Source organism: Bubalus bubalis, chromosome 3 (assembly GCF_019923935.1).
Source record: "Bubalus bubalis isolate 160015118507 breed Murrah chromosome 3, NDDB_SH_1, whole genome shotgun sequence".
Taxonomy (NCBI): domain Eukaryota; kingdom Metazoa; phylum Chordata; class Mammalia; order Artiodactyla; family Bovidae; genus Bubalus; species Bubalus bubalis.
In genome coordinates this window covers 17,821,988-17,840,867 of record NC_059159.1, presented here as the reverse complement: position 1 = coordinate 17,840,867, position 18,880 = coordinate 17,821,988, and the positions used below count along the sequence as shown (strand labels likewise).

The following is an 18,880-nucleotide window of genomic DNA, read 5'->3' as shown; positions in this document are numbered from 1 at the left end:
AGTACTAAGTGAAAGTGAAAGTGAAGTCGCTCAGTCGTATCCGACTCTTTGCGACCCCATGGACAGTAGCCTACGAGGTTCCGCCGTCCATGGGATTTTCCAGGCAGGAATACTGGAGTGGGCTGCCATTTCCTTCTCCAGGGGATCTTCCCAACCCAGAGATCGAACCCGGGTCTCCTGCATTGTAGACAGACTCTTTACCGTCTGAGCCACCAGGGAAGCCCAGAATAGCAATGGCACCCCACTCCAGTACTCTTGCCTGGAAAATCCCATAGACGGAGGAGCCTGGTGGGCTGCAGTCCATGGGGTCGCTAAGAGTCGAACACGAGTGAGCAGCTTCATTTTCACTTTTCACTTTCATACATTGGAGAAGGAAATGGCAACCCATTCCAGTGTTCTTGCCTGGAGAATCCCAGGGACGGGGGAGCCTGGTGGGCTGCCGTCTCTGGGGTCGCACAGAGTCGGACACGACTGGAGCGACTTAGCAGCAGCAGCAGTAAATACCCACTGAACTTTAAAATTTTAGATGTCCTGACTCTGGGAAATGACCACCAAAGATGCAACACTTGGACTTAAGAGTGTTTGTTTTCATGAGTTTTAAAATATGCAAATCAAGGTATAACTTACTAAAGCCATCAACAGTCTAGTTTGAAATCCTTAAAAAGCTGGTTTCTAGCCCATTTTCCTAAAGTACCCCCAAATCACCTGCCATATTTCTGTATGCCTACCACGACTTTCTCCACTTCAATATATCAGAACTTTAGCCTCACTCATTACCTACTTCTGAGCTCTTTTACTTCAAAAATAGTTGACCTTAGAGGAATAACTTGGATCTTGATATTGTTTCAAACCAGTAACTACAGATTTTATTATCTATTTCATTATTCTTGCATTCATTGTATGTGTCCATTTATTCATTGTATCCATTGTTCACAGATGTCTCTGATTCTCCAGCTGGATTATGAACACCACATGAACAGTTACCATTTATCATCCTTCTTCTTGTACCTAGCACACACTCATAATCTATTAGGTACTCAAATATAGGTGGAATTAATCATGAATAAATTAACACATTCTTTGCACAAGGAATGGTTTAATAATTCCAAAAAAATAGAGAAGCTTCTTTCATCGTGGTCTTCTTGGTTTGCAAATGACAGTCAGGAACCAGGGACCTGGGCCTGGATGGGAACAAGGAGGAAGCCCTAGAAAACCATTTATTCCTGGGGCTCTGGTCAGTTTTATTTGTAAATAGGAAGGGAAGAAAATAACATGAAGTGGAGGCAAGAGGAAGAAGAATTGAAGAGTGAGGAGAGGAGTTCTGGAATGACTCCACCACAGGCCTGCTCCCTGCCTCATGCCAGGTGACAGCCTGTCATCCAGTAGGAGAGGGGCCGGCCAGCACAGTGCAACCTCCATTTTACCCTATGAAGAGAAAGAAGAGTGGTTCTTGCTCTCTACTTAGCAGCTGCTTCTTAATACCTGACCCAGCGTTACGTGAGTTTTCCATACAGAGCAACGCCCAGAAACCCCTTCATTCCCAGCTCTCTACTGGGTCCTCCTGTGGCCCCTCTGATTCTTCCTTTAATTTCTGTCATCCATAGTGTTTGCTCTTTCCCCCTACTTAGTATACTTCCACATTTTCAAATCCTCAACTCCTTCTGAAGGGGGAGAGCACTTTTTTGCAGGGCTGAGAGTTACTAAAAAAAAAAAAAAAAAAAAATCCCAGGTGCAACTATTGACTTTCCCTTCAGAAAGGGTCAGCCCTAACAGTCATCAATGCCCCCTCCTCCCTCTCTCTCTCTTCTTTTGATAAAGTTGCTATGTGCATTCATTAAAAAAAATTATTTATTTGGCTCTGCCGGGTCTTAGTTGTGACATGTGGGATATAGTTCCCTGACAAGGGATTGAACCTGGGCCCCCTGCTTTGGGAGTGTGGAGTCTTAGCCACTGGATCACGAGGGAAGCCCCAGTGCCCCTTATTTTGCATGCTGTTTTTGGAGCATTCAGGCTTCCCTGGTGGCTCAGATGATAAGGAATCCGCCTGCAATGCAGGAGACCCAGGTTCAATCCCTGGGTAGGGAGGATCTCCTGGAGAAGCGAATGGCAAACCACTCTAGTATTCTTGCTTGGAGAATTCCATGGACAGAGCAGCCTGGCGGGCTACAGTGTGTGGGGTTGCAAAGAGTTGGACATGACTAACACTTCACTTCACTTTGGAGCATGCAAGGCACTTAACTCCTGTTTTCAGTTTCCGGTAGAGGCAGCCATTTACATTGTTTAAATATCCAGTTTGAGGCTTAGAAATGTTAAATAATCAACTCAACATCCACCATAGTTAAGCTGGATCTGCAACAGTCATCCAGCTGATGAACAACTCTCTTTTTTATAGAAATGTTGCTGCCAGTTATGGAGAGAGGGTCCCATGGCAGCCATGTTTATGTTGCTTAATTGCTTCCATCCCTACAGCTGAATGGAGGTGGGTCAATAGGTCCAAGTTGAACCTAACAGACCCTCTGTCTGGATTAGGACTGAGCCTCACGGGTCTCTATGGTCATTTAGGACATTAGCCCATAGATTCAGGGCAGACATAGTCCGTCTGGTAGACTGTAGATTAGAGAAAGCTGGTCTGCAGAGGGAGTAGTGAGGCCAAGGCACCGAGAAAAGCAGAAACCTGCCAGGGAAAGTCCCCAGCCCTGCTTCCATCCCTTTCCTGAGGCCTAACTGCATCCCTCGTGTGGGCCCAGCAAGACACCTTGTCCTCTCAGCATAAATCCACCCCTCCCCACGCACACACCCTACTCCCGGCTAGCTAAAGTCATTCTGTTACTGCAACCAAAAGAGTTTTGCTGAATATAGCATCAGAGAAAGAGCTAGATAGATCCCAGCTGCTACTAAGACAGAGTTCCTGCTGCAGCCCCCACTTTTCTAGACTGTAGAGGAAGTCCTGACCTACTGTCCCTTTCTCTGTCACCACATCTTTCTTAAGGTTCTGCCCACTAACTTCGTCCCAAAGTGACCTCCTCACCAGTTCTTCATGCCCCCCGCTCCAGACACAATCTTTTTTGCACAGTTGATAATTGCGAGAAGATTGGGGCTCAGCAGTTCTGAAAGAAAAGGAGAAAGAGAATACCCATGAAAGTGCCAGGGACAGTCCCAAAGACTGGCTCTCCCTGCGATGCACCTCCCACCCAGAGGCTGAGAACTTCCAGTCGAGGCATGGCCTCCCTCTCAGAGGCCCATCTGGATATCCATACAATGGCTGGTGGAGGTTGGGGGTGGCGGAGGAGTAGGGGCAGGAGGGTCAGGAGGACAGAGATTTGGGTCTGTCACTGCCATACTCTCTAGTGGATGGTGGTTCACCCCAAGTGTGGAGGTTTCTAGGGAAAGAAAAAGCCAAAAACAGGCTGCAGAGACCAAAGTGAACTCCTGCCTAGGGAGCGAGGCTCTTCAGGTGAAGAGCCGAGGGCCATTCATCAGAGTTCAAAGGAGGAGATGAGGTCTCCTCCTCATCACAGAGTCATGGACCTGTGGAATCTTCTAGACTAGCCCTGAGGTGGGGACTTTGCACTTGACCTTCGGTCAGACCATTAGCCAAAGACAGCATTATTTGCTGGCAAGAGCTGAGCCTTCAGGACCATTAGTGTGGCATTTGGCACTGGTTCTATGAGCCTCAGTTTGCTCATCTGTAAAGTGGGGATCATATTAGTCTCTATCACATAGCAAGTTGGGTAAAATGAGCCATGTGTGCAAAGTACTGAGTATGCAATACACTCAATAAATGTTGGCTGCTGCACTGCTCTGCTCTACTGACTGTGCAGAGCCTTTCTGCATCCTGAGAGCACCCTGCAGAACCTCCTGTGGGCATCCAGGAACACAGTCTAACCCCCTGCTCAGTAAAGGAATTCCCTGATTCTTTAAGCCATCCCTCTGGGGGCATTCCTAGGCTGTGCATGGGAAGGGAAGTCCCGTGAGTAGAGCCTGGTCATCTCTCTCACCTCTCCCACCCTGGGGCCCTTGCCAGACCTTGACAGTCCACTTGGCAATTGTTTTCCGTGTGACTCTGGTAATCGTTGCACCAGTAGTGGCTGTTGATCTGGAAGATGCCATAGTCAAAGCTGCCATCTGTGTTTTCATTTACCTTTGTTATGTTGAAATCACTCTCTACGAAAGCCAGGCACAGCCCTTAGAACAGGGAGAAGAGGGTTTTCAGAGGGGGTGGCCAAGCTGAGGGAGAAGGAAGATGGAGGAGAAAGGGATGAGGAATCGGAAGAAAGGAGCAAGGACTGAGAGGCTAGATGGGGCTGGCAGGCCAGAAACATCCATCAGCTTCTCCTCTCATTTTTCAGTCCGTTCAGCCAGCCACCCATCAGTACAACCACTCATGCATCCATCTGTCCATCCATCCTTTCTGCACTTAATGATCACCTGCTGTGTGCCAGAAACTGTGCAAAGCTCAGAGAGGGACATTTAGCTGGGTCAAATGCAGATACTGCCTTCAAGGAGCCTATAGAGTAAGAATGAAACTATGGACCTAAAAAACCCACAAGGCAAAATAAAAGGAGAGAGTGTTGTAAGGCAGATATGCACAAATTCTGGGCCAAAAGGAGCTATCTCTATTGAGGAGTGGGATAGAGCCTTTGCACAGGCTGTTCGCTCTGCCTGGAATGCTCTTCCTCCAGACGTTTGGGGGACTGGATCCTTTTTTCTATTCAGCACTTCTCAAAGTCACCTCCTCAGAGAGGCCTTCCTTGACTTCCCCTTCTACAACAGTGTCACCCATCACCCCCCCGCTCCCCGACTTATTCTTCTGCATAGCATTATCACCACCAGGAAGCACTTCATGTATCTGTGTGTATGTTTCTTGCTGCCTCTTCCCCTAGGATGTGAATACTGTAAGAAAAGGAGCTATGTTGAAGTCTGCATCCCCAGCACCTAAAATCATTCCTGGGACATAGTAAGTGCTCAGTTAATAATGGTTGAACAAATATGGAATGTTGGGAAAGACTTCTTGGAAAGGGCTGCTTTGTTCACTTGACTTTGAAAAAACAAATAAGAGAAGAAAGAAAGATGGCCACTGAGGGCACAACCGTGGGAGGAGGAAGGAGGAGGGAGTGAGAAAATGTCACTCACAGTCAGTCAGGGAGTAGCCCTCAAACCCATCCAAGTCCTCCTGGTGCAGCACCTTGGCCAAGTCACAGCGGCCAATGAGGCTGGCTTGGTTCACAGCAACGAGGCAGCTGGCCAACGAGATGAGCAGTGGGCTTGTCATCCTTGGAGGGGAGGAGGCACGGTGGAGGGTGAGCGGTGGAGGGCCTGCGGGTCCTGGAATCTCTCAGACTGCCTGCTGGTCTTCTCCCGGGGAATCTGGAGAGGGCAGCCAAATGTCCTCACTCACTCACTGCTCCCCTCCTGGCTATTTCTCTTTCCTTTCATGTATTATTCTATAAATACTTTTTTTTTTTTTTTGGTCTCCTGTTTGGTTTTTTATTCCCAATTTAAAATTAACAGAGCTGGGGCATGTCAAATAGACATGTGAGCTGGCCTAAAGGGGTACCCACTAGCCAAATCTGGAATAACATTTTTGAGGTAACAACTTTACTGAGATATAATTGACAATATATAATTCATACACTGTACACTTAATTCCGTTAAAGTGTGTAATTCCATCACTTTCAGGTCGCAGAAAATCACTTTCAGAATGCAGTTCTGTGTGACCATCACCACAGTCAACTTTATACTGTTTTCATCGACCCAAAAAGAAACCTCATATCCATTAGTTGTGACTCCCTGTTCCACTTCTCGCCAGACTCTGGCAACCACTAACCTACTTTCTGGGCTTCCCAGGTGGAGCTAGTGGTAAAGAACCTGCCTGCCAATGCAGGAGACATAAAAGATGCAAGTTCGATCCCTGGGTGGGGAAGATCCCCTGGAGGAGGGCATGGCAACGCACTCCAGTACTCTTTGCCTGGAGACTCCCATGGACAGAGGAGCCTGATGGGCTACAGTCCAGAGGGTCTCAAAGAGTGGGACACAACTGAAGTGACTTAGCATGCATGCATGCAATCTTTTTATTTCTATAGATTTGCCTGTTCTGAGCATTTCATATACATGAAGTCATACAATATCTGGTCTTTTGAATTTGACATCTTTCACTTAACATAATATTTTCAAGGTTCATCCATGTCATAGCATGTACCAGTATTTATTCCTTTTTCATGGCTGAATACCCTGGAGAAGGAAATGGCAGCCCGCTCCAGTATTCTTGCCTGGAGAATCCTGTGGATGGAGGAGCCTGGCAGGGCTACCGTCAGTCCATGGGGGTCACAAGAGTTGGGCATGACTGAGTGACTAAACCATGGCTGAATAATATTACATTGTATGGATATATCACAATTTGTTTATGTATACATCAGTTTGTGGACATTTGAGTTGTTTCTATTTTTCAGTTGTTAGGAATAACGGTCCTGTGAACATTCATGTACAAGTTTTTGTGTGGACAAATATTTACATTCCTATGGATATATACCAAACAGTGGGTCACATGGTGACTTAAAGTGTAAACTTTTGAGGAATTGCTAAACTTCCAAAGTGGCTGTACCAATTTACATTCCAATTAACCATGTATGAAGATTCCAACTTCTCCACATCCTCACCAATACAGTTATTAACTGTCTTTTTGAGCAAAGCTATCCTAATGGGTGTGAAGTGGTATCACATTGTGGTTTTGATTTGCATTTGCTTGATGGCTAATAATGTTGATTGTCTTTTCCCATGCTCATTGGCCATTTGTATGACTTTGGCAAAATGTCTTTTCATATCCTTTGCCTACTTTTTCAGTTGGGTTTTTTGTCTTTTCATTATTGAGTTGTAAGTGTTCTTTATATATTCTGAACCTTATCAGATATGTAATTTGCAAATATTTCCTCACATTCTATGGGTCACTTTTCACTCTCTTGACAGTGTTTCTTGGAAACACAAAAGTCTTAAATTTTGATGAAGACTGATTTATGTATTTTTTTCTTTTGTTGCATGTGCTTTGGTATCATATCTGTGAAACCAATGAATAACGGTTTCCATGATAATCTAGAACAATTTGGCCATCAAAATAAATGATAATTATTATCTGTGATAACTTTCACTCTATCAAATGATGATAACCCATTGAGTGAGATAGGAATCCATGAGTTCATAACAGTAATAGATAGACAAATAGGTTCATAATGGGGATCAAGGGGCGGGGGCTCTTTCTGACAAGAAAATGCTGACTGATAAATGTGGAGGTAGGCATGAAGTTGAAAAATCACCATCCTGAAACCATCATAGATTGATCTGAGCAAGAAAGAATCAACAGTGGGTGCTAAATCAGACGGAGTGGGAAGCTTAGTGAAGAACTGAGTATGTTCATGGTCCTAACGTGTCTCCCCGCAGATTGCATCTTAGTTGCATGAGAAAAACAGTCACAGTACAGTGGAGAAACCAGACAGCATTTTGACTTCAGTCACATTGAGTGAAGTAAGTCAGAGAAGGAGAAATATCTTATGATACCCATTTATGCAGAATCTAAAAAGAAATGATAAAAATGAACTTATTTACAAAACAGATACAGACTCACAGACTTAAAGAAAGAACTTATGGTTACCAGGGGGGAAGGATGGGGGTGGGATGCGGAAAGGGATAATTAGGGAAGTTGAGATGAACATATACATACATACACACTGCTATATTTAAAACGGATAACCATCAAAGACCTACTGTATAGCACAGGGAACTCTGCTCAATGTAATCTGGACAAGAGGGGAATTTGGGGGAGAATGGATACATGTCCCTTTGCTGGAAATGGAGAAGGAGGAAGGGAAAACGTCTTGCTCTGTGGTCATACTGCTGCTGTCTTGTTTAGCCCCTAAGTCGTGTTCAACTCTTTGCAACCCCATGGACTTAGCCCATCAGGCTCCTTCATCCATGGGATTTCCCAGGCAAGAATACTGGAGTGGCTTGTCCTTTTCTCCTACAGGGGCTCTTCCTGACTCAGGAATAGAACCCATGTCTCCTGCATTGGCAGGCGGATTCTTGACCACTATACCGCCTAGGAAGCCTCGTGTGTGTGTGTGTGGGGGCGCGGTTTCCTTAACTAGGTATATATTCCTGAAGGTTCCTCCATCCACTGGCTTCATGAGTCTGGCAGTTTCTTGGACAAAATGGCTACCCTGACAGTCTGTCTCCTCATGAATGTTTTATTCTGTCTCCTGAGACTCACTCCTTAGCAGCCTGAGCTTGAGACCATTCTTTTGCTTCTCTCTCCCACCCTACAGTTGCCAGATTTAGTAAATAAAATCACAGCATGTCCCGTTATGTTAGAATTTCAAACAAACAATGGCTATTTTTTTGGTATAAGTGTGTCTCATACAACCTTACTTGGCCCTGACTCAGTAGGATCCTTCAGAGACAGATATGACTGAGCTTTGGAAAGCAGGGAGCTCCATCTCTGCCCCTGAAAGCCCCTCTTGGGGTTCTCCAGGGAAGACAGTGGTTCGGGCAGGTACATCCCAACCTCCCCTCCCGAAGCTTACCTCTCTCCTATCCCTCGCTGACCCCAGGTCCCAGCCTGCCCAGGGCTTTCCGTGAGAATCTATAGAACAAAGCCTTTTGGGTGGGAGCCTCCTCTTCCTCATGGACTATCCTTTAGCCCCGCCCAGCTTACTGCTCTCCATGTTCCAAAGAAGATGGGAGCCCTCAGTCACCCCCGCCTTCTGGAACCCCAGTTCTGTGATGTCATCACTCTCCTGGAAATACTCTGGTCTTAACCTTGCAAACTGGCTCAGTCTTGAGGCCAATCTTGAGGCAGAAGCGGCAGATGGGCCTGGAGGGATTGGTGATAACTGTGATGAGGACCACTGGTGGGACAGGGTAGACAGGGCGCACCACCCCCCTTCCTTTCTGGGCACAGTAACACCTTTGAGGGAACTCCTTCCCCCATGGGTTTTAGGCAGTCTGCTGGTCTCAGGGCCCTGCCCTCCAGGTGAGAGGGTTTGTTCATGCCCCAAACCGTGTATCTTGAACTGAAACTAAGTGGCGAGGCTCAGCTTCTCACAGGAAGCCTTCAGGTGTGGGGCCTGAGACTGCTTGGAATCTGATGGATACAGCCCATCTGAGAGAATAAGCCTCCTTGAACAGGGAGCAGAGTCCAGACAGGACTCTTGTCCCAGCATCCACCGCTTCTGCAGCCTAAACTCACTTTTGCCCTTACTGCAACCCTGTGATTCAATAAATGTCCTTTCTTGTATAAACACATTTGAGTTGAGTTTCTGTCACCCATACAACCAAAAGAGACCTGCTTAGTACAGGTAGGATGGAGTTAACCATCCATGGAATGGTGACCTGACAACCTGTCACCTCCCCATGAAGGACACACATCTGAGTGTCATTTGTCACCAAGGAAGTCTGGAGACATTTCCACCAACTATAGCAAAAAGGAAGGGCTTCCCAGGTGGAGCTAGTGGTTTAAAAAAACAAAACAAAACAAAACAAAAAACACTTGCCTGCTAATGCAGGAAACATAAAAGACAAAGATCTTGGGTTGCGAAGCTCCCCCGGAGGAGGGCGTGGCAATCCACTCCAGTATTCTTGCCTGGAGAATCCCATGGACAGAGGAGCCTGGCAGGCTACAGTCCATGGGGTTGCAAAAAGTCAGGCATGACTGAAGCAACTTAGCAGCAGAAGCATAGCAAAAAGGAGGCAAGAGAAAGTTTTGTTACTGATGCTCACTTCACCCTTGAGACAGGGTGATAGAGTCTACCAGAAAGAAAGTAGGAGGAGTTTTCTAAGTGGGCAGTGATGCCCTGTACCCTGTATCTCTGGACTTGTCTCCCTACTGGGGCAGCAGCGCATTGCGTCTTGGGATGTAAAGACAGCAGAAGCTCTCGTTGTTGAGTCACTCAGCTGTGTCCGACTCTTTTCGACCCCATGGACTGCAGCACGCCAGGCTTCCCTGTCCTTCACCATCTCCTGGAGCTTGCTTAAACCCATGTCCATTGAGTCAGTGATGCCATCCAACCATCTCATCCTCTGTCGTCGCCTTCTCCTCCTGCCTTCAATCTTTCCCAGCATCAGGGTCTTTTCTAATGAGTTGGCTCTTTGCATCAAGTGGCCAAAGTATTGGAGCTTCAGCATCAGTCCTTCCAATGAATATTCGGGACTGACTGTCTTTAGGATTGACTGGTTTGATCTCCTTGCAGTCCAAGGGACTCTCAAGAATCATCTCCAGCACCACATCTTGAAAGCATCAATTCTGAAGCTCTGGTGGAGGTTGAACCCTGGGAGGAGGGCATTCTCTGGGTATCACTTTATGCAGTACCATTTGTGGCCAAAATGGATGACCCAGATAACTTCAGATGATCCAAGTAACCTCACCTGTGCAGAATTAGAGCCCTGGGTGACAGGAAAGGCTTCCATTGTCCAGGACCACATGCTGGAAATTGGACCTGCAGGCAAGGGTCTCCTTGCAGCACGAAGTCTTAGAGGAAATGATGGCAGCACTCAGAAGGGGACCATAGGGACCCTCCAGCCCCACTCACTCCCAACTGTGGTACACATGAGCCCTGGATGGATTCCTACCCATTCAAGGAACTGGCACATCCAACCTGGGACCCATGAATAAAGTCTGGAAGTTGTAGCCTGGGGTAAGAAGACATGGACTCCACGTTATCGCTTGTCTAAATAAACATGTTCAAGTTATAAATCAAGCAACTTCAGTTTCACTTTTCACTTTTATGCATTGAAGGAGGAGAGGGCAACCCACTCCAGTGTTCTTGCCTGGAGAATCCCAGGGACGGGGGAGCCTGGTGGGCTGCCGTCTATGGGGTCGCACACAGTTGGACACAACTGAAGAGACTTAGCAGCAGTAGCAGCAGCAACAGCTGTTAAATAAAATATTTTCTATCCTCATATTCTGACAAACATTCCTTTAAAAGAATAACGTTTTAAACTGTGTCTAAAGCTATGTGTGTGTGTGTGCGCTCAGTTGGGTCTGAGTCTGCGGATCCAGGGACTGTAGCCCGCCAGGCTCCTCTGTCCATGGAATTTTCCAGGCAAGAATACTGGAGTGGATTGCTATTTCCTACTGCAGAGGATCTTCCTGACCCAGGGCTCGAACCATGTCTCTTGCATCTCATGCATTAGAAGGTGAATTATTTACCACTAATGTTGCCTGGGAAGCCCATATGAAGCTACAGCTTATATTAATATATGACTCAAAGTTAGCAAAATGCCCAAGATCAATGAATTTAACTTTTATTCCACATGCCTGGAAGCTCTGTTAATGGACTAATAATGTTGGGATGAATAATAAGTGTATACATAATTCATAAAGGATTAAAACATTCATGAAATTTATTTTCTTATCTTCCTTTCAGCACAAACACTAGTTATATTTCCATGATCAACTTTTAAATATATTTAAGAATTAAAAACATAATTATATTCAAAGTACATCATTTTAAATATATTTTCATCAAAAATATAAATTTATGTAAAAAATGTACTAATTTTTTCTGTTTTCCAAAACGTTAGTTTCTTTAAAATATTAAAAAGTAGCTAATAATTTGAAAGTCAAGGGTTTTCCTGGTGGCTCTGTGGTAGAGAATCCACCTGCCAATGCAGGAGACACGGGTTCGGTCCCTGGTCCGGGAAGATCCCACATGCTATGGAGCAACTAAGCCTGTGCATCACAACTACTGACCCGTGCTCTAGAGCCCGGGAGCTGCAACTACCGAGCCCGTGCGCCACAACTGGTGAACCCCCACACCCTAGAGCCTGTGCTCCCCAACAAGAGAAGCCACCGCAACGAGGAGTCTGCGCATCGCAACTAGAGAGTAGCCCCCACTTGCCGAGACTACAGAAAAGCCCGAGCAATAACAAAGACACAGCACAGTCAAAAATAAATAAATAAATAAATAAAATTATTTTCTTAAAAGTCAAAATGCAAATTAGAGTGGATGTATGTTAAATTTTTATATCAAAATTACAGAGATCCATTTTATTTTACTCTTTGAAAGTTTAACTACACTTTACTAAGTAACTTTGAATTTTAACATTTAAGTTTTATTTAAATTGTAAATGTAATTTAAAACTTAAAGTAACTTTTCAAATTAAAATGTCAAAATTCATAAGTCTGGCATTTAATGTCTGTCTTGTTGCCAATGTAAAGAATTAGTATTATATTATGTCTAAAGTCTAGACATATATGAAAACATAAGAGTAATGTGTAATGTGAGTTTTGCAATATTACAAACATTTCCTCAGCTTTTTACAGCTGAGGTAAATATTGTACTAATTCATGGATACTTCCAGAACAAAGAATAGGAACACAAAAATAAGAAACTGTACACTCAGCACTACTAGCAAATGATATCTCATTGTGTTCAAATCTATTGCCTTCAGGCTACCTGAGAGGAAAGCTCTGAAGAGTTAATTTATTAGTCTTTTCTCTTACCTAAATACTTTTCCGCTCAAAGCCTCTCTGAACTTCATAATAGTGCCTAGCAAGAGCCATTAAGCTTTCACCAAAACATAAAACAGGAGCTATATTGTAACATTCAATAAAGTTTTAAAAATGGTCCATATAAAAATATCTTTAAAAAAAAAAAAGGCTGTTGTCACACACTTGGAAGTCCTCCAAATCCTGAGCAGAAAGGCACACGGAAAACGATGAGACCAAAAAGGATGATGTGGATGACAAAGATCAGAGACTTAACCTGGGACAAAGACAAGAGAGCTGAAAAAGGTGAGTTTGCAGATCTGACATGAAAAGGCAGTCACAATGAGACATACTCAAACCATATGTTCATAAGACTGAATTTTAAAAATTATTTACTTATTTTTGTTTGTGCTAGGTCTTCACTGCGTGTGTGGGCTTTCTCTAGTCGCAGCGAGTTGGGGCTACTCTCTGGTTGCGGTGTGCGGGTTTCTCATGGAGGTGGCTTCTTTGTTGTGGAGCACAGGCTTTAGGTACATGGGCTTCAGCAGTTGCTCTGTGGCATGTGGAATCTTCCCAGACTAGGGATCAAACCTGTGTGCCCTGCATTGGCAGACGGATTCGTATCCACTGGACCACCAGGGAAGTCCAAGACTGAGTTTTTTATTCTATATTTAGGCTGTACTTCTTTCCTAGTGGCTCAGATGGTAAAGCCTCTGCCTACAATGCAGGAGACCTGGGTTCGATTCCTGGGTCGGGAAGATCCTCTGGAGAAGGCAACGGCAACCCACTCCAGTATTCTTACCTGGAAATCCCAAAGACGGAGGAGCCTGGTAAGCTATAGTCCGTGGGGTCACAAAGAGTCAGACACAACTGAGCGACTTCACTTTCACTTTCACTTTACCCCAAAGAAAGTATACCTTCTCAAATAACTTCAGGAATAGTTACAAAACTGATTATAAACTAGGCTAAAACTATTACCTCAAATTGTCCCAAAAGGAGGAATTATATCAGCTCCATACTCTGGCTACAATTTAAAAACCTCAATTTCTTATAACTTTAAAAGAAACACATACACAGACACACATACACTTTTTCTCCCCTGAATAATTATTGGGTCATTGGCAAATTATTAATAAAATCTGGAGTAACAGCTTTCTAAAATGAAAATGACATTAATATATCGTGTCTGAAATTTATTTAGAAGTAAATTCATAGTCTTAACTGCTTTCATTCAAGTAAAACAAATTTGAGTGTTTGACTCAAGAAGTTAGAAAAATTAGAAGAAAAACTTTCCCAAGGAAAACAGAAGGAAGCAAAGCATAAGAATAAAAGCGTAATATATTTAATTGAGGGGTTCCCTGGTGGCTCAGATGGTAAAGAATCTGTCTGCAACGCAGTAGACCCGGGTTTGGTCCCTGGGTGGGGAAGATCCCCTGGAGAAGGGAATGGCTACTCACTCCAGTATTCTTGCCTGAAGATTTCCATGGACAGAGGAGCCTGGAGAGCTACAGTTCATGGGGTCACAAAGAGTCGGACACGACTGAGTGACTAACACTTTCAGACTTTCATATTGAATTGGATTCAGGAGAAATGTTGGGTGACAAGTTAAAAATGGAGTTAAGAAACAGCAACGAGAGAACCTGCATATTGTGTCCCACTTTGGACTTTGGATTCTTCTCTGCGGCACTAGTACAGTGTAAGCTAAATTCTTCAAAGTTTCTGGAGTAAATTCCTCGCAAGGACAGGTCACTCTGAAGCTACAGGTCACCACAAAACTCAGTAGGTTGATTATCCAAGAAGGTAGAATAACTTAGGGTTCTAAAGCTTTGTTACTTCAAAACCATTGCCAAACATTTTCTCTCATAAAATCATGTTCTGACTCAAGAAGGCCTCCAGTGGGACAAAGAGGTACCATTGCCGGCTGCTGGCCTTGAGAGCATGGGTCACGGAAGGAGACTTCTGTTTCTGCTCAGGAAAGTGCAAAGGAAGCTTCTAGATTGCACTGTGAAACACAAGATGAATCAAATACAAACATGCCTTAAAAAAAATCAAGTACGGACCTCAGTGAGCTCATAAGCCGGAGTAATTAACGTCTCTTTATTTACTTGGCTGCACCGGGTCTTAGTTGTGGTATGATGGATCCTTGACCTTCTTTTCAGCATATGGGTTCTTTTAGTTGTGGCACGCAAACTTAGTTGCAACTTGTGGAATCTAGTTCCCTGACCAGGGACTGAACCTGGGCCATCTACATTGGGAGTGCGGCATCTTAGCCACTGGACCACCAGGGAGGTCCCTGAGTAGTTAATAGACTGGAGAAAATTCCACAGTGGTCCACACTGAACACACCACTCACATAATTCAAAAAGTAACATGCCACCCTAATGATCAGTCCTCTGAGAAATGAATCCACTGAACTAAAATCTGCCTGTTTCCACCTCCTCTGCTCAATCTCAGCACCCATGTGTGATCCACACAGCATGTACTCTCCTGCATGGAGTGGCCTTTGGAGCCAAACCAGCCAAAGTTTCTGGCAAAGAACTGGGTTCGTGTAATTTCATGTGTAGGTAAAGCCTGTGACCACATCGCTGTAAGTTTTACTGTTCTCATGCATGAGCATCTACTTGGGACTTATCTATTATTTTGTTACTTTCCTTCTGTTTCTTTTCTATATGATAGTTAGGGCATAATGCTGCTTTTTAAATTTACCATCACTCTGAATGGATAAACACATCAATGAAAAGAGAAGAACTATTGGTTAATTCGTTGAATGGATAAATGTCAAAATAATTATGCTGAGTAAAAGAAGCCAGACCAAAAAAAAGTATATACTGATTTCATTTATAGAAAACTCAAAAATGTGGACTAATCTATATGTTTTTTTTAATTATAGAAAGAATGGGGGGAATCCCTGGTGGTTCAGTGTTTAGAGCTCCACGCTTCCACTGCAGGGAGCAAGGGTTTGATTTCTGGTCAGGGAACTAAGATCCCACATGCCTTGTGGCATGGTCAAAAAGATAAATAAATAAAATATTTTAAAAATTATAGAAAGCAGAAAGCAATCATTAGTTGCATGGGGACAGGGGGTAGAAAGGGGGACAAGGAAATTTGGGGGGAGTGATGGAGATGTTCACCATCTTGATTGTGATGATGGGCATGGATATTCACAAAAATCAAAAATTATCAAATTGCACCCTACAAATATGTCATTTATTAGATAGCATCACCGACTTGGCAGGCTACAGTCCATGGGGTCGCAAAGAGTTGGACACAACTGAGCGACTAAGCACAGCACAGCACATCACTGACTCAACGGACGTGAATCTGAGCAAACTCTGGGAGAGGGTGAAGGACAGGAAAGCCTGGCATGCTGCAGTCCATGGGGTCACAAAGAATCAGACGTGACTTAGCGACTGAACAACAACCTCAATAAAGTGCTTAAAATCTTTAAAAACTATTATCATTACACAAAATATATTTTATGACGAAGGAGTTATGGGTCTGTCATGGTTGAAACCCCCAGCATCAGGAAAATTCAGAAATGGGGGGAAATTTTTCCCACACTCTGATTCTCAGGCCAACTCTCTGTGCAAGTTATCCAGTGGCCACTAGGGGCCAGCAACGGCCCCTGTACAGGAAGTGGGGCTGCAGGGGTACCAAGTTAATTGATTGATTCATTAATCAATCCATGGGGTCCTAAAGAGTCTGACATGACTGAGAGACTGAACAACAACAAAAAATTATTTATTAGCTGTACTTTTTCTTTTGCATTAGCTGCATATTCTCAATACATCTCAGGAACTGGCTGTTGTCTGCCCCCTGGGGAAGGTACAGCAGGCATTGGTCCTGCTGTAGACGTCCAGAAAGCAGCCAGCCTGTCAGGTACAGGGCAGGAGCCACAGGTAAGGGGATGAGAGGGAAGAGGGAAGTGGCAGGGCTCACTCTAGGAAAGCAATTGGAGCAGCAGGCTGTACACCACTCTGGCCAACACAATCCTGCAGGCAGCATGGATAGGGAGCACCGGCAGGTTGCAGGGTTCAACCACTCAGGTGGGACTGGGGCAGAACTCCAGTGCCCAGAGGGAGAAAGGTAAGACCCTCATCCTCATATTGGGCGGGTGACCAAGGCTAGAACTCAGGCCAAGGATCAAACTCAGAAGCCCTGGGACTTACCTGGTGGTTCAGTGGCTAAGACTCTGTGCTCCCAATGCAGGGGGGCGTGGGTTCTATCCTTGGTCGAGGAATTAAAACCCACATGCCGCAACTAAGACCTGGCACAGACAAGTAGATCAATTACAAGTATATATATTTGTTTAATCAGAAGCACTGAGTGTTAGCTAGGCTTAAATTGGGGTTGAGAGGAATGGAAAACCCCAAATATCACTGGCTCAAACAGAGTGGAAGCTTACTTCTCTCTCATGTTAAGACACCCCCAGGGAGTCAGTCTGCTACCAACAGGTTGCCCCATGGTGCAAATGAGATCAAAGAGAGAGAGGATCTAGTTTCCCCTGTCTTGTTCTCCTATCTTCAGTCATGACTTTGCTCCTTGGCCCAAAATGGCTGCTAGGACTCAGCCTTTCCTTGCCATATTCCAGGTAACAAGAAAGGAGAGGTACAGTCTCCTTTTTTAGGGCATTTCCTAGAATTATGCAGACTACTTCACTTACATTCTATTGGCCAGAACCAGACCTAGCTGCAAATGACAATGGGAAATACAGTCTGAGTTTCACACATTCATGGATGGGCCCAACTCAAAATCAGAGAGTCTATAAGTGAAAATCAGAGAACATGTTTCAGGGACTCAAATTATGATATAAGGGAGAAGTGAGCAGGGGGCTCACCCTTAGACCCAGGTGCTGGGGTGTAGCTGTTTCCATCTCTGCTGCCCTAGGTTCCAGGGCTTGGGTGGAATGGGGTCACACGAATTCAGTTGTGGGGAGGGAGGAGGTGTTGAACCCAGCCACAGGGCCTGACTATCCCTCAGTACCCACTGCAGCAACAGTGGGCCTTTTACAGCTAAGTGCAGCATCAGCCGTGGAAGAATTGTCTGCTCATTGTCAAGGACAGGCACAGACTCAAAGGCCAACAACGGCTTGATGCTGTGAAAGGAATTCTCAAGATGAGTCCAAGGGTCACAGACTGCCTTCTCCCAGGAGGCAGCGATGTGGTTGAGGACAACTGCCTTTTTTTTTTCTTTACTTAAAAAATAATTTTAAAAAATTTACTATGGAATAACATGGACAAAGAAAAGTCCACAAATCATAAGTGATCTTCACACACACACACAACGAACACAGCTAAGCACCCAGCTTCCAGATCAAGAAGTAGAACCTTACCACAACCACAGAAGACCTGAAGGGTCCCTTCCAGTGACTTCCCATTCGCCCTCCTCCCACCTCCACCCTTCCCACCCCACACCCTTCAGTGTCCACCCCTATCATTAGCATTTAAACATCTCTCTGGGCAATTCCATAGTTAATGTTGAGAATCACTGCTTTTGTAAAAACAGTTCTCTAACTTGGCTGTTCATTAGAATCCACTGGGATAGAAAAGCAAACAGAAACAGCTGCTAGAAGGCAGTGTGGTGCAGTGGGGAAACCTGGGGACCAGACAGACCTGCCAGTTATCAGCTGTGTGACCTTGACTGAGTCCCTCCACCTCTCTTACCTGTGAAATGGGGATAGCATCATCCCATGCCCAACAGAGCTGAGGCTGAGAGACAGAGGAGGTAAGCCTGGGCGGATGTAGGGTCCAAATATGGCAGCTACAATTGTCATTTTTATTAAAGGTGAGCAGCCCCAGGAAAATTGAAAGCCCTTCTTTCTGTATGCAGATGGGACCCCATCTGGGGATGGTGGAGACAGGCTATGCTTATAAGAGGGTCAACAGGTTGGTAAGAAGCCCGGGTCTTTCTAGGGAGTCCAGGAAAATTCCACAGGCAGCAGAGACTCCAAGCTAAAGCCAGTGAAAGGTGCCTCCAGGTTAGCAAAACTGCAACAGCAACAGCACCGGGGACCAGCAACTGTAGACGAACTTGGGCTAAACTAACCCTTCTCCTTCAGCAAAATGAACAAGGAGCTGACTGGCTGCAGGCTGACTCTGAGAGCTGCTTATGGAGAAAAATGCAATGTTGTTGAGCACCTGCTTTGTGCCAGACGTTGCACATTCATGTCTTTTATCTCATGAGGTGGACAAACTCATCCCATTAATCTTTTTTTTTTTTTTAAGATTTATTTGTTTATGGCTGCGCTGGGTCTTCATTACTGAGTGAGGGCTTTCTCTAGACACGGTGAGCAGGGACTACTCTTTGTTGCAGCGCTTCTCATTGCTGTGGTTTCTTTTGTTGCAGAGCATGGGCACTAAGGTGCCCGGTGCACAGGCGTGGTGCACAGGCGTGGCGTGTGGAATT

General features: G+C 44.9%; 1 protein-coding gene across 2 annotated transcripts in view; it reads right to left on the bottom strand.

Annotated features, from left to right (window-relative positions):
* Positions 1-589: 589 nt before the first annotated feature.
* LYZL6 (lysozyme like 6) overlaps positions 590-18,880 on the bottom strand; it is a 30,881-nt gene continuing 12,590 nt past the window's right edge. Inside the window, exons 2-5 of one of the 2 annotated variants that reach the window (XM_044938379.1) lie at positions 5,134-5,367; positions 4,027-4,185; positions 3,029-3,107; positions 590-1,425 (exon numbers count right to left, since the gene is read on the bottom strand). In XM_044938379.1, coding sequence (XP_044794314.1) covers positions 1,356-1,425; positions 3,029-3,107; positions 4,027-4,185; positions 5,134-5,272 — 447 coding nt within the window. In that variant the 5' untranslated portion in view covers positions 5,273-5,367 and the 3' untranslated portion in view covers positions 590-1,355. Of the gene's footprint in view, positions 1,426-3,028; positions 3,108-4,026; positions 4,186-5,133; positions 5,368-18,880 lie in introns of those variants that run through there. The other variant, NM_001290886.1, reaches the window with a different exon arrangement.